This window comes from Hordeum vulgare, chromosome 1H (assembly GCF_904849725.1).
Source record: "Hordeum vulgare subsp. vulgare chromosome 1H, MorexV3_pseudomolecules_assembly, whole genome shotgun sequence".
Classification (NCBI taxonomy): domain Eukaryota; kingdom Viridiplantae; phylum Streptophyta; class Magnoliopsida; order Poales; family Poaceae; genus Hordeum; species Hordeum vulgare.
Window position 1 is genome coordinate 472,078,010 of NC_058518.1, and position 16,436 is coordinate 472,094,445.

The 16,436-nt window shown below is 43.8% G+C and overlaps 1 protein-coding gene across 1 annotated transcript; it reads left to right on the forward strand.

Moving 5' to 3' along the window:
• Positions 1–4,842: 4,842 nt before the first annotated feature.
• On the forward strand, positions 4,843–9,504 carry LOC123446378. The gene is made up of 5 exons (XM_045123008.1): positions 4,843–5,277; positions 5,948–6,406; positions 6,520–6,897; positions 6,977–7,044; positions 8,807–9,504. The coding sequence occupies exons 1-5, from the start codon at positions 4,858–4,860 to the stop codon at positions 9,018–9,020; spliced, it is 1,539 nt and encodes a 512-aa protein (XP_044978943.1). The 5' UTR covers positions 4,843–4,857; the 3' UTR covers positions 9,021–9,504.
• The last annotated feature ends 6,932 nt before the right edge of the window (positions 9,505–16,436 follow it).

The window sequence follows — 16,436 nt, forward strand, 5'->3', positions numbered from 1 at the left end:
TTTTTTTGGCTGACCGAGGACTGAGAAGGATAGGATCTGAGAGAGCATTTTCTAGAGGAGCCTTTTTTATAGAGTGGAGTTGTGAAGTGGTGGATGCTTCGGAAAGGTTTCAATATTGGTAAAACAAAGAAAACCCATTCGATCCACATAATCATGCCACGTAAATCGTCACAAAGCAATAAGAAAGTCAAAAAAGTGACAAAAAGGCTAGCGTGCATCCATGGCTTGGTGTCGATGACCATGTATGCTTCCACCCCTCACCAGGGATGCTTTACAGATCAATGTGGATCTAGGGAGGTCTGAGGGAGGTAGCACCTGGTAGGAAGAGGTCAAGTTGGCGCATGGGCGGCGTACGACGACCCCATCACCAGCCCCGTCACGAAGCAGACCATGTATCTCATCGACTGCCGATCGCGTGCGCGTAGGACTACGCTGGACCGATGGATGCCCAGGGCCGGAGATACGGCACGAGCGTCGCGCTAGCAAGGAGCGGTAGGATAGAGAGTCGAGTGAGTCATGCGCCAAAAGAGGCGTGGTGGAGGACTCCATTCTAGATGGAGTGGAGCCTCGTGCGACTTGGACATAGACGGGAGGTGGCAGTTGCCCAAGGCTTGACATTGGTGGAGGACATGGAAGGGAGCACAAGGAAGATGGGCAACAAAGGATGCAAATGGAGGATGTGCGCTGATGCATGTAAGCCATATGTGTTGAGCGTCGAGGAGATGACGTCTATCTCCATCGGTGGTGGCCATGTACAAGATGCCAATGACAGCGATGTGAGGATGTTCGTCGTGGCAGGTGCAGGTACGCCGAGCACAACGATGTGTATTGATGCAGAGGCAAAAGAAGTAGGGTAGCGGTGGGAAAGAAGTAAGGCTAAGGTATCCTTGGGATTTTACACGCATACACATCGATGGATCGGTTTGGAGCCTTTCAGAGAATACAAAGACATCTGAAATTATGAAAACAACCGATCATGTTCACGATTGAACCAATGAAAGACACATCAACAAAAGAGAGAATCACAAAACCCAAGAATAGTTAACATACAAATAAACGACCAGTCAACAAAAACTAACATCAAAGGAACATGCTAGCTTAGCCGGTGGACTTATTCAAATGACGATGGCTTGAATAAACACGTGTTAAATCACCAAGTGAAGAAAAAAATTTGAAAAATGAGGAAGCTAATTTGAGCTCTATTTTTTTGTAGCAAGCTTCTCGGATGTCATGTCATCGTGACAATTACACAAAGCTAGAAGGGTCTCTTGTCTTTGATGTGTCAACTCATTTTTTATTTTATTTTTGTTTTTGTTTTTTAAAGTACTTTGTATATAGAAATAATGTTAATAGGAGATTACTGTATGCATTATTTTTCTAAGTTGGTTTGCAAGTTCAGCCGTACTTACTATTTACCCATGATTATTGTTCACACATGATTACCCGCATGATTAATTAATGAACACAATTACTATTTAGGGCCCTTGCAAGGAGCATGACAGATGTTTGAGTCAGATTCAGGTTGAATCCGAGTTAGACTAAGCCTAAAACTCTAGGACGTGAATTAATGTAATTTTCTTGTAAGGAAAGCCTAAATGAATTATTTGATTATACGGGAAGTCCAGCTCCTCTTAAGTATAGTGGAGGTGATGGCCGATTGAAAGAACACACATAATTGAAACATCAACATACTATTTTTTCATCTACGTTTTATCTCTTCATATTTTTTTCCCTCTAGTTCTTTGTTGTTTCTCAAGTTTGGGAGCTCCAAATCCCGAGGCTCTAGGGACGAGAAAATAGACCTAGGGCAGCGCATAGCGCCGCACTCCCTAACAGGGTCTTTCCCGGACGTGCGAGGTTTCGGGTGTGCAAAAGCGTCCGCTGACTGTTTTGCCTATCACGTTGTCGGTTGGACCTCCTTCGAGGTGAGCTGCAGTGCATCATCCCTCAGCGTCGAGGATACACGATGATGTGTTCGTGTGTCAACACAAGTTACACAACCTTATAAAGCGGAATCGAGAGAGCATAGTGAATTTGGTACCTTTGAGATCAACAGTAACATTGTATGATTAATTAAGTCAACTCTTTCCTTGTCCCGACCAACGCGAAGCTCATGGCTCCGGGACCTCCTATTGCGCGTTGCGCCTTCAGCGTCGCGCAAGGGAATTGGCACCTGCAGCAGCCCAGCCGGCCCACGATCGTGCAACATGAAAAATGACCACCAAAACTACCTCGCCACTAATATTCGATCTCACGCCCACGCGCTTGCACACGGGGAGGCTAGCCACTAGACCACCCAACTGCTAATGAATGTTTACAACGCGAAAGGTCTAAAGAATAGAAACGTATCCGCACCATTTATTGCGCATTACACTATAGCATTTATATTTTATATTTTCCATTTATTTGAAAACATGTCCACATATTACTGATGAAGTTCAAGATCATGCAAAAAAAGTTCACGTATTCAAAAATTAGTTCACAAAATCAAAACGTTCATGTATTAAAAAAGTTCAGAATTCAAAAGAAGTTCATCAGTATTCAAAAACGTTTATCAAATTTGAAAAAATGTTCAGAAATTTGAAAAAGTTCATCAAAATTGAAAAAAGTTCATCAATTTCCGAAAAATTTCATCGATTTTGAAATAAGTTCATCAGTTTTGAAATAAGTTCATCGATTTTCTAAAAAAGTTCATTGATTTTGAAAAGTTCATCGATTTTGAAAAAAGTTCATCCATTCTGGAAAAAAATTATCGATTTTGAAAAAGTTCTGCGATTTTGAGAAAAAGTTCATTGATTTTCAAAAAAGTTCATCAATTTTGAGAAAAACTTCTAAAAATTATAAAAAGTTCATCAATTTGAAAAAAATCATGAGTTTTGGAAAATTTTGTTCATGGATTTAGAATAGAACTTCCTCTATTTGTAGAAAATAATTATGAATTTAGAAAAAAAAAGTACAAAAGGATAGAGAAAAAAAAAGGAAAAAGAGAAATAAAGGAAAATATTCACACCTAGTGATGTGGTCGAATTGGTTATGCTTCGTTCAATGATAACCCGCGACGTAAGTACGAATCCTACGTCGCGCACAATTTTTGCTGTTTATCTACAATTTAGAAAACAGGAAAAAAAATATTGTATAAGTCGGCCCGACTAAGATGCGGGAGTAGCTGTTGCACGCGCCGGTTAACGAAAAAGAGTACAAATCGATGCATACAACGTCAAATAGGAAATGCCCATGACCCGTGACTTCCTCTAGACATACATTAGGAGTGTCGCTGAAATAATGGGTCAGAAAGCCATCCTGGCCCGAGGCATTCGTGAAAAACATTTGCGAACAAAGCACCATTTACCTCTTTCCCCGACTAAGGGACTAAAAGATATTAATTCAAATTGCAACTTTGACCTTGCATAGGACTATATCAAGGGTCTCATGTAGTCCATTCCCCCTTCCGATACATAGGGATCTAGGAAAAATTATGTCGCCATGTTAGCCATCAGACTAGCCTCATCATGGATGACCCATCCCACATTTGGAGCCAAAAGATTACAAAACAAAACAAAATATGTACAAATTCGGTTACCCTTGAAGATTTACCAAAAAGTCATGTAGTGACCTATCCTAATATACGTGAACCCAAGGCCTCTAACCACGAAAACAAGCATTACGTGCATTATTTATTAACGAAAATTTGCGAGCGTACACACATACATGTTTGTTGAAAACAAAACAAACTCGTTTCCCATTTTCTTGTTCATTTAGGAACACCTGAGCTGGAGAGCCAACCCCAGTCTTTCCCAGTAATTCAAGGTTTATGCAGCAGCTAGGGCTTCAACTCGCATGAGTGTTACAATTCTTTCGAGAAATCATATTTTTTTAGCAATATCTTTCTGTACTTAGTGCAACAGATAAATAAATGATCGTTGTAGCGCATGGACACCCCCTACATTTACCAATGCATATTGGGTTTTAGAAATATTTATAGTTTTACTTATTGCCTGTTTTTTCTTTCTTTTTTTCTCTTTTATTTAGGCAAAACCTTGAAAAATTACCCAGCAGCATGTGTTCATATATTTAGTCATGTATGGACATCTTTATTCTATATACATTAAAATTTTAAAATAGATGAACTTCTTTATCAATGAACATTCTTTCCGTAAAACAGAAAATACGAGACAACTTTTTCCAAACATACAACACATTGAACTTTTTATATATTATAGTACTCCCTCCGTAAACTAATATAAGAGCATTTAGATCATTAAAGTAGTGATCTAAACACTCGTATATTAGTTTACAGAGGGAGTATAAACTTTTATATATTGCACATGGTTTACTACTAATATCTTCGAAATTCCTTTTAGCAATCTGTAAAATAAACACATTCCTTCCGAAATAAATAAATAAATAAGAATATTAAGCAGCCAGTGGGTGACCCATACATGGGCCTATTAAGCACGCGTCGTATATGGGCCTATTTATTGGGCTTGGCCCAACCACCAACGGGCAGCGGCCCGCACGTGACGCGAGTGCCCACACACACACTGGTTCCAGCGACGCGGTCCCGAAACCGGGGCGCCGATGCGGCGGCAAGCGCACATACCGCGCGCAAACAATTCGGTCGCCCGCGCAGCCCCCGACCCGGCGGTCCCACCCGGCAGCCTAGTCCCGTGCACCGCTGCCGGCGGACCCACCCGCGGTCCACCGAGACCGCTCTACCTCGGCGGCCTCCCCCCTCCCGCTTCCCGACGACAGTCACAGGCCGCGGGGGATAACTCCGAGCCAAAACCCTCCCCAAACCCTAGCTAGCCCCCACCCGCACCCACCCATTGATGACCGCCGCCGCCGCCGCCGCCGTAGATGCACAGGCTCTCCCTCCTCCCCGCCGCCGCGTCCACCTTCATTGACGCCGCCACGGCGCCCTTTCTGCTCCCCTCCTCCTCCATGCCCTCCCTCCGCCTCGGCTCCCCCGCGCGGCTCCTCGCCGCGCGCCGGGGCCCGCCGCCGTCGCTGCGCTGCGCAGGGGGGGCGAGGAAGGGGACGTTCTGCACCCTCGAGGCGGCCTCCAGGCGCGGGGGGGACGCCGCCGGGTCAGAGGAGGAGAGGCGGGGCGGGGACGGGCCCCGCGCGGTGGCCGAGAGGAGGCTGCGGGGCGTCGGCGCCGTGGCCGGCAGCGGGGAGCTCCTCGCCATCCCCGGGGTCGGCCCGCGCAACCTCAGGAAGCTCGTCGACAACGGCTTCGAGGGCGTCGCGCATCTCAAGCAGCTCTACAGGGATAAGGTGTGTGTGCGCGCTTCCCTGGTTGTGGTCGGGTTGCTGGAAATGCTACCCGACAGCGTGCATTTCTGTCGCGCCTCTTGTTCACCGACGTTGAAATCGTTACACAAACACTTACCACAAGTCAAAAAGTGTTACATGTGGCCAGCTCTCCAGGCTTTCAGTTTTTGGTCAACAGCTCTCGTGCAAGTATTGTTACATCTGTGTGTCTCGTGTAGATTGTTCTGAAAGTACACAAGCTGATACTCTGATATGCTAATGCCAATAGTTCTCGTTATATTCACATTGTAATAGTCAGGGGAACTCTGCTGCATTTTATTTCTATTTTGGGCTTGGCAGACAGAAATTCAGAACTCTAGATTGATTTTGTCGCTTGCTCTTGCATGCTCTGATAAGCAAGTTATTTATGTCATTCTGGGACAGAATTTTGATAACTCAAGTGGTGTGAGAAGCTAACAATGGTAATAGGATACTATAGCTTTTTTTTTTAGAAAAGGAGGATTGCCTCCGGCATCTGCATCAGCATGATGCATACGATACTATAGCTTCCTGCTACTCTATTATTTTGTTTGTTGTGTTGGCTGCATTATACTAGTATATATGTTATTTACTGTTTTTGAATGTTGCTCTCCTAACTTATACTGACAATTTGGTAATTTACATGCATCTGCAGTTCTTTGGAAAGTCTAGTGAGAAGATGGTTGAGTTCTTGCAGAGCTCAGTTGGCATCATACATAAGAATCATGCTGAGAGTATAACTTCATTCATCAAAGAGAGTGTTGTTGAGGAGTTAGAGGATACCAACTCATCCAAGCCTCCTCAGAAGAAGAGGCTAACCTTTTGTGTGGAAGGAAATATCAGTGTTGGAAAGAGCACCTTTCTCCAGAGAATAGCTAATGAGACTATTGAACTACGTGATCTTGTAGAAATAGTACCTGAACCTGTTGCTAAGTGGCAGGATGTCGGCCCTGACCACTTCAATATACTGGATGCATTCTATGCCGAGCCCCAAAGATATGCTTACACATTCCAGAACTATGTCTTTGTGACAAGGGTTATGCAAGAAAGGGAATCTTCAGGTGGCATCAAACCTCTCAGACTAATGGAAAGAAGTGTTTTCAGTGACAGGATGGTAGGTCTATCTTACTTGCTCATGCTAGTTCATAGAGGAACCGAGTGTTTCCTTATTTTTCCTGCTTCAACAGACTGGTATATGCTGTGGAACTAAATTCTAATATTTACCAGGTATTTGTCCGTGCTGTTCATGAAGCTAACTGGATGAATGAGATGGAGATCAGCATCTATGATTCCTGGTTCGATCCAGTGGTGTCATCGCTCCCAGGCCTTATTCCAGATGGATTTATTTACTTAAGAGCCAGCCCAGATACTTGCCATAAAAGGATGATGCTCCGAAAAAGATCAGAGGAAGGTGGTGTTAGCCTTGACTACTTACAAGGTTTGCATGAGAAACATGAGAGCTGGCTATTTCCTTCGAAAGGAGGAGGCAGTGGTGTATTATCAGTTAGTCAGCTGCCCACGCATATGGATGGCTCCTTGCCTCCAGGAATACGGGATCGTGTCTTTTACCTGGAAGGAGATCACATGCATTCTAGCATCCAAAAGGTAGATATATTCACGTGCTTTTGTATGCTTATCTAATTCTAAAGCATCTCGGTGTTTGAAACTTTTTGCTATGTACTAGGTTCCTGCTCTGGTCTTGGATTGTGAACCTGACATTGATTTCAACAGAGACATACAAGCCAAACGAAAGTGAGTTTTGCAAAACCTCATTGTACTAATGTCATTTTTTGGGGAGTGAGCCTAGCTCAACTGGTTGGGGGAGTGGATGTACAAACCCAACACCTCGGTTTGAATCCTCACGGAGACGAATTTAGGTTCCTATTTATTCTTGAGGACTAGGCTTACCTGATACTCACTCATTTATTGAGGATTATGCTAGGCTTGGTGTGTAAGCGAGACTAAAAATCCTAGTACTCATACCTAAAAGGCCGTATGCATCCATAGTTGGTGCAGAGGCCGGGGAAGTGAAATTCTCCCCCCAATTTAGGCAGGCAAAACAATTTTTTTAAGAGATGACGCTCTCACCTGATGGAGGAACCTGGCCCATTTGGCCCCCACGTCGCCCCCGCTTGGGCGACTCGGGCGGCGCCCCACCCTAGCCGTCAGGGGCGCGCGCGCCCTTCTCCTCTGCCTCCGTCGCTGTCGGGCAACGCTCGGGGGCCGACGGCGGTGGCGGAGGCATCCCTCTCTCCCGTGTCCCAGGGGTGGTGCGGGGCCCCTGCACATGCGGAGGCACGACCGATCTATCGGAGCGACAGCGATGGTTGCGTCGACGACGGCGGTGGCTGGCCCTGCCTCGGGCGACGGCGGCTGCAGGCACGTTGGGCAGGCCTGTCACGGGCAGCGGCGTGCCGCGGCTGGCATGGTTTGGGTGGCGGTGACGAGCTATGCTGCGGCGGCATGTCATCCGGCTTCAGATATGCGACGGCGTGGAGGGCCTGGTGGATTGCTCGGCGGCACCTATGATCAGATCTATTCTGGCCGGTGCAGCCGATAGTGGCGGTCATCTCCTCCGTCGGAGGTGGTTGGCTTGAGGCTGAGTGGTTGGATCTTGAGATCCGTCATCTAGTCCCGGCTGCGAGTCGGGAAGACATAGTTGCCGGTGAAAATCGAGCCGATGGCAGCGTTTTGCGTCGTTACCTTGACGAAGGCATCGTCGTGTAATTACTGTTGACCCACTCGTGTTGCTTCGGGGGAAACCCTAGGATCTAGTCTTCCAGATCGGACGATGGCGGTACTACGATGTCGTGTCTCTCTTGGGAGCATTGTTTCTGGAGCAGCGCTGGAAGGCGGTGGAGCGGCTTCGTCTTGAACGGAGCTTCGGTGGAGTCATGCCTGCTCGGCAAGTGCTACGCACAATAGATCTTACGGAGCCTTCATGGCAGGATGGATGAGCGTAGGCCGGTGGCGCCATTGGGGGCCGTGGTGGCATCGACGAATGGACGGACTAGCAAGGGTGATGCGGATCTCTCTCTTGAAGATGGAACAGCGGTTCGATGATGATGGCGGCTTTTAAAACGTGTACAAGTGGTATACGCTTTAGGTTTGCTGCACTGATTGTTGTTCCGATACGTTATAGGGATGGATCGGTGATGACATCGGTTTTTGATATGGAGAGTGAGAGCACTCAACATTATCATGTTTGTATGTGTGAATGGTGGCTTCGGTTGGCTTGATGTATGATCTTGTCAGACCTTTGTGGAATAATTAATAAAAATGGTTGTATGCACCGATTGATGCAGAGGCCGGGGGTTTAACCTCCTTTTCTAAAAAAAACTAATGTCATTTTTTGTAGTGCCAGTTGTATTTGAACAATCACCTTTGCTAGGCCATATGCATTTTGTGTATCTGTGTCACTATATGTTCATTTAGGCTATGGCTATGCTGTTCTATGTACTAGTTACTGCCTTACTGGATGTTCTGTTTAAGCTTGGATCTTTTGCTCATGCAGATATGCCCAGCAAGTTGCGGAGTTCTTTGAATTCGTGAATAGCAAAAAGGAAGCGCCATCCGAGCAGACAAGCACTGAGAAGGACCGCATGAATCCCAAGATCATGTTCCCTAATAGAGGTGGTTTGTGGGTCCCTGACGGGGTGCCACCTTTCGCCGGCTCTGCAATGAATCTGGATTTCAGAAGGGCCATGTCTTCATATCTCCCAACTTGAGACTTCAGCTTCGAAACTACCCGGGCCTGTTTGGTTGAATGCTAAAAAAGTCATAATCATGCTAACTTTTTTCGGGAATGAGCCTACTTGCGGCCAAGGGAGAAAAGAAAGAGCCACAAGTGTGGCATGCTGAGCTATACGATGACCAAGTCTAATGACACACGTGCCATGAGGCTAAGCAAGTTGTGACAGTCAACCAAACACAAGACCCTCAGCTCACTGACCTTGTAAAAATCGCTGATGTTTTTCCGTAGACTTGTTAGTTCGCCTAGTGCCTAGCCGACGATGTAGAGTAGTAGTGTGTCTGCGCCTCCGTCTTGTAAATTGGCCCTCTCACTGGTAGTTTCATATTCCGTGGTAGCACGAGCTTCTGTTTGTCTGCACTATGGTGGTGTACCGCATGTTTTGTTGCTGGCTGCATTCTGTTCGGAGGTTTCAGAACTGTTACACCGTCGTTGGCTTAGCACGTTGTCCACTTGCTTCTTGTTGTGATTGTCATCTGGAATGTTACCTACCTGTGCGTCATGTGTTTGGTTCAAAAAATGTCGCCGGACGTGTTACTCAGGATTAACTTTACAGAAAGATTCTTTGGACAGTTGTAAAATATTGTGGCTGCTTGATTCTAGATGGTTTCTTACCAAAAGTGTAAAGCTAGCGTGACCACGTGAGTTAGATGGTGGTTTCATAGTGCTACTCAGGTTTAACTTTCCAGAAAGCGTAAACCAAGTACGCACGTTTCTTGGCGGAGGCCACAAGCAATTAAACATTAAACCGTGATACTTCCTCTGTACCTAAATACTTCCTTCATATGGATATACTCTATAGATTATGGATATACTTATCATAGAAATAGATGTATTTAAATGTATTTTAGTTCTAGATACATCTATTTAATCATTATAGTACAATCTGATCTTTTTCATGGTTACGAAATTGAAACTGTTGTGACACATTTTACTAAATTAAATGATATTGCCACTTTGTTTGCTCATGAGAAAAAGATGTGTTATTACTATATCCTTAAGTTTTTTTTTAGTTAAAACGCGATGTTAAGAAATGGTTCTTCACTCTTGCTCATCGTTGTGTGTGTAGTCCTTAGGATATGATATATTACTTCACTTTTTTGTTTTAATGATGCTGGATTATATCGGTGGTACAAGTCATGAAGAAGTTAGAATACAATACCTTATAAAATAATTAAATATGAATAAATTTATAACGGCAACTAAAGTTTATAATTTGCCTATTATACAAATGGATCTCACGAGGTTTATGTTGAGTCTTGTGTACTAAAGTTTCAAGTTTTAGATGAGACAACGATGGATGAAGAAATAAGGAGCGGCAAGACCCTAAGCTTGGTGATGCCCAAGGAATTCCAAGATAATATTAAAGGAAGACCCAAGCGTCTAAGTTTGGGATGTCCCGGAAGGCATCTCATCTTTCGTCTCCATTCCATCGGTATGTCACTTGGAATTATATTTTACTCGTCACATGATATGTGTTTTGCTTGGAGCGTTGTGTATTATAGTTTTTATTTTAGTTTGCCACAATCATTGTTTGCCGGACACGCCTGTTTAAGAGAGACACGTGTTCATCATAATTTGTTAGGATATTATATGTGCTTCACTTATATCTTTTGAGCTAGGCAGTTGGTCAAGTGTTTCACTTATATCTTGTAGAGCACAGTGACGTGTAAATTTTATAGAAAAAATTATACTCTCATGCTTCACTTAAATCTTTTTGAGAGTCTCTGAAATAATAATGGCAATATGTATGGGTTATAAGACTACTCCAAGAAGGATAGGTATTCAAGGAGGATATAATAATAACTTTCATGTAGCTCACTAAAAGAGAACTGTGGGTTAATAATATTGATGCAGTAATATGGAAGTACATGGGTACATGATGTTTGTTAGAAGAAATATTGGTATTAAATCATGTTATTAATTACTTATCTAAATATTGGTTATGACATGATGATGATGTGTGGACGTTCTTATGTCTAAATGAAATCATATGTGTTGTTTGGATCGGAGGCGCACGATGGTTAACTCCTATCAACCTTCTTCTTAGGGGTATGTGATAGTACTTTGCTTTCAGAGAGCTGATAGGCTTTGTAATAAGTATATGAGTTCTTACTAATGTGAATCCATGGATATGCGCATTCTCACGTTTCCATATTTCCTAGCGTCTTCGGTACCTGATACGTCTCCAACGTATCTATAATTTTTGATGATTTCATTCTATTATCTTGTCAAACTTTGGATGTTACGCATAACTTTTATATATTTTTTGGGACTAACTTATTAACTCAGTGCCAAGTGTCAGTTCCTGTTTTTTCCATGTTTTTGACCCCTTTCAGAGGAGATTTTGAAACGGAGTTCAAAGGAAGAAAATCCCCGAAAAGATTTTTTCCGAAACGGAAGAAGATCGGGAATCTTGATAGCCAAGGCAGGGGAGCCTCAGGGGCCCCACAAGCCCCCACCCCGCGGCCAGGGGGGAGGTCGCGCCATCCAGGCTTGTGGGCCCCCTGGGCGCCCTCTGACCTAGGGGTTGCGCCTATAAATTCCCTAAAAATCCCAAAAAAAATCAGGAGATCATCGAAATTACTTTTCCGCCGCCGCAAGCTTCTGTCTCCGCAAGATCCCATCTGGGGCACGTTCTGGTGCCCTGCCGGAGGGGAGATTCGGACACGGAGGGCTTCTTCATCAACACCATGACCTCCCCGATGATGCGTGAGTAGTTCACCATAGACCTACGGGTCCATAGTTAGTAACTAGATGGCTTCTTCTCTCTCTTGGATCTTCAATACAAAGTTCTTCATGATCTTCATGGAGATCTATCCGATGTAATCTTCTTTTGCGGTGTGTTTGTCGAGATCTGATGAATTGTGGATTTATGATCAGATTATCTATGAATCTTGTTTGAGTTTCTTCTGATCTCTCTTATGCATGATTTCATATCCTTGTAATTCTCTTCGAGTTGTGGGTTTTGTCTGGCCAACTAGATCTATGATTCTTGCAATGGGAGAAGTGCTTGGTTTTGGATTCATACCGTGCGGTGACCTCACCCAGTGACAGAAGGGGTAGCGAGGCACGCATCGTATTGTTGCCATCAAGGGTAAAAAGATGGGGTTTTCATCATTTGTTTGAGATTATCCCTCTACATCATATCATCTTGCTTAAAGCGTTACTCTGTTCGTCATGAACTCAATACACTAGATGCATGCTGGATAGCGGTCGATGTGTGGAGTAATAGTAGTAGATGCAGAAAGTATCGGTCTACTTGTCTCGGACGTGATGCCTATATGTATGATCATTGCCTTAGATATCGTCATGACTTTGCGCGGTTCTATCAATTGCTCGACAGTAATTTGTTCACCCACCGTAATACTTGCTATTTTGAGAGAAGCCTCTAGTGAACACTATGGCCCCCAGGGTCTACTCCCACACCATATTTTCAGCTTTACACTTTTTACTTCGTTGCACTTTCCGCCTTTAGCTCTCACTTTGTAAACAATCTTGAAGGGATTGACAACCCCTTTGAAGCGTTGGGTGCAAGCTTGTTTGTGTTTGCGCAGGTACTCTGGACTTGACGAGACCTCCTTCTGGATCGATACCTTGGTTCTCAAACTGAGGGAAATACTTACTCCTCCTGTGCTGCATCACCCTTTCCTCTTCAAGGGAAAAACCGACGCAAACCAGAGAAGTAGCAAGAAGAATTCCTAGCGCCAAGGAAGGACTTTTGTTACCGTAGCAGTACCATGCATTGCCCATTCTCACCTTGAGGATCACTGCAACCTTCGCTGGTACATCCAAACCCTGTGATATGATACACTCTATCACACATAAGTCACGTTATATCTTCCTCAAAACAACCACCATGACTACATATCATGGCATTTTCATAGCCATTTCGAGATATATTTCCATGCAACTTCCACCGTTACGTCTCATGACTTATGTGTTCATCATCATATTGCTTGCATGAGCGTTTAGCTGAGATAGTATTTGTGGCAAAGCCACCATTCATCATTATCTACATGTTATGCTAGATCATTGCACATCCTGGTACACTGCGAGAGGTATTCATATAGAGTCATCTTGTATAATAGTTTTTCATATCAAGTTGTAAGTAAATAGAAGTGTGATAACCGTCATTTTTAGAGCACTGTCCGAGTGAGGAAAGGATGACGAAGACTGATTCCCCCACGAGTCGGGATGAGATTCCGGACGAAAGATAAAGAAAGAAAAAGAAAAGGAAAAATGAGAAAAAAGAAGAGAAAAGAAAAAGGAAAAATAAAAATAAAAATAAAAATGAGAGAAAAGAGAGAAGGAGCATTGTTACTATCTTCTTTTTCCACACTTGTTCTTAGATGGGGCATCATGCTCTTCATATAGAGAGTCTCATGAGTTGTCATTTTCATATGCCAGTGGGATTTTTTAATTATAGAACTTGGCTTGTATATTTCGATGACGACCTTCGTCAAATGTCTGGGGTCTTCTTGAGCAAGCAAGTTGGATGCACACCCACTTAGCTTCCGGTGAGCTTTCATGCACTTATAGCTCTAGTGCATTTGTTGCATGACAATCCCTACTCCTCACATTGATATCGATTGATGGACATCTCCATAGCCCGTTGGTCTGCCTAGTTGATGTGATACTTTCTTTGCACTTTGGCTCCTTTTTTATCCCTACCACCATATTATATTTCACCCATACGCCATATCCACAGTTCATGCTCATGTATTGAGTGATGTTAAAAATGTTGAAGCGTGTTAGAATTACGATTCAATTACCTGACTTGACCTCGAGGTGCTCATTATTTTTACTTATGCGACGAGGACGGGGTCATGCCATGCTAAATATGACAAAATGAGTAGGGAACACCATTCTTTAAGGATCGTATATTTTGAATACGAATGCTTACGTTGTTTATGTTTATGGATAGTATTATGTTGATATCAATTAGGTCAACATTTCTCAAAATAATGCCTAGGCAAGATGACATGTTGGGTAGCATGTTGCATCAAAAAATCTGTTTTTATCATTTACCTACTCAAGAACGAGCATGAATAAGCTTGGGGATGCTGATACCTCTCCAACACATCTATAATTTTATATTATTCCATTCTATTATATTATCAATCTTGGATGCTTTATATGCATTTATATGTTGTTTAATATTATTTGGGGAACTAACCTATTAACCTAGTGTCAAGTGTGAGTTTCTGTTTTCTACGTGTTTTTGGTTTTCATGAGACTAGTATCAAACGGGGTCCAAATGCTATGAAACTTTTTGATGATTTTTTGGACCAAAATAAGACCTAGAAGCTTTGTAGGGAGACGAGACGACACACAAGGAGACGTCAAGACAACAAGGTGGACCCAAGGGGATAAACGCGCCCTCTTGCCTTATGGGCCCCTCGTGGCTTCGTCTGACCTAATTCCACCCCTATCAATTGTCAGATATTGGGGAAACATCAAAAAGCCACCAAAACATTTTTTCCACCGCCCCAAGTCTGTGTCCCGATGGGAGGCCATATGGAGACCTTTTCTGGTGCCCTGTCAGAGTGGGAATCGATCACGGAGGCCATCTACATCAACCTTGCCGCCTCCATGATGTTGTGTGAGTAGTCCACCACAAACCTACGGGTCCATAGCTAATACATAGATGTCTTCTCTCTCTATGATCTTCAATATATTCGATGTAATCTTGTTTGCAGCGTGTTTGTTGGGATCCGATGAATTGTGGGTTTATGACCAGATTATTCATGAATATATATTGAGTCTTCTCTGAATTATTTTATGCATGATTATCATAGCTTTGTATTTCTCTTTGATCCCAACTAGATTGATTTATCTTCAGTAAGGGTGGTGCGTTATGATGGGTTCAATCTTGCCTTGCTCAATTCGAATGACAGAAAGGGATATGACACGTATTTGTATTGCTGCCATTGAGGATAAAAGGGTTGGATTTATTCATATTGCTTGAATTACTTTGTCTACATCATGTCATCTTGCTCCAAGCATTACTCTGTTTCATATACTTAATTCTAGATGCATGCTCGATAGCGGTTGATGAGTGGAGTAATAGTAGTAGATGCAGGTAGGAGTCGATCTACTTGTTTATGAACGTGACACCTATATACATGATCATTACCGTGAATAACATGTCATAAGCACATGCGGAGGACGCGGTAGGGCGAGGTGGGGCGCTCGCCCTAACTTGATTTTTAATATTTTTTACTAGGTATACGTATATACCGCGATCAGATCTGTCTGGTCGCTAATAATAAATGCAAAACGTTTGTTGGGCTGAGATGTAATAGACACCTTATGAGGCCGTCCCTAACCAACCTCGGTAGCCCATAGGCGATCTCTCCTGCTCGCTCGATCGATCCAGTCGTCCACCCTCGCTCGATCCAGTCGTCACGGGAGAAAAGAACCTAGTGGCACCCAAAAAGCACGGGGCACAGGCGTGGACGTGAGGGCCGAGGGGGCGACGACCAGCACCAGCAAGCACGGGGGCAACGCCGCGGCGGCCAACAGGAGGGGGGGGGAGCGTTGCGGCGGTCAGAAGGAGGGCGCACCATTCCCAGCGTCGGCAGCCACCCGGAGCATGAGTGACGGCGTGAGAGCGAGTAGATGGACTGGAAGGGGAAAGGAATGGCAAAGAAAAAGGGCATAGGTATTTTTCTCTGGATTTTGTGATAGGAAGGGCTGAAGGAGATAGAATGCATCGATTGATTGCAGTTTTTATGTGATGAGTAACATATTTGAAGCAATACTTTGAGATACTTGGTGATAGTCGCAACAACTCCAATCCAAGTACCCGGGAAAGTGGCAACGCTCCGAGCCAATCTGTTCAACAAAATCAAGGCAAAATACCATGGAAACAGAGAATGCACATTTCTCACCCTCTAAACAAGTGGAAGAAGAGATTCCAGATTCCGTAGAAGCCATAGTCAAGAAGAATGAATTTTTTCAATGGATTACATAAATGATGATCCAGGACTTTGCATTCCACTTGATAGATTTAGCCCCAATATTAGAGATCACCTTGAGCTATTCATTACCCATATGAGAAGAATTGAAGATTTTAGAGATTATCATGATATTGCAAGCCTAGCTAAAAAGATGGTTGAACTTGAAAGGCCCATCATGTTTCCCACGATTTATCGCCTCATTGAGTTGGCATTGATACTACCGGTAGCGACGGCTACAATTGAATGGGCTTTTTCATAAATGAATCGTCAAGGCCAAGTTACGTAGCAAGATGTCCGATGGATGGCTCAGTGACTTGATGGTGTGTTACATTGAGCGAGTGGTATTTGGAAGTCTTGATCTTGGTAAAATTAAGGAAGATTTTCACAAGAAGGGTAGGGCACTACCATTGCCTGGGTCTTCTACACGC

Bases quoted from the DNA above. Each gene is read 5' to 3' on its own strand.
- LOC123446378 (XM_045123008.1), top strand. From the start codon at position 4,858: ATGCACAGGCTCTCCCTCCTCCCCGCCGCCGCGTCCACCTTCATTGAC. The intron at 5,278-5,947 runs GTGTGTGTGCGC...ATGCATCTGCAG, and splicing joins AGCAGCTCTACAGGGATAAG to TTCTTTGGAAAGTCTAGTGA. The intron at 7,045-8,806 runs GTGAGTTTTGCA...TTGCTCATGCAG, and splicing joins GACATACAAGCCAAACGAAA to ATATGCCCAGCAAGTTGCGG.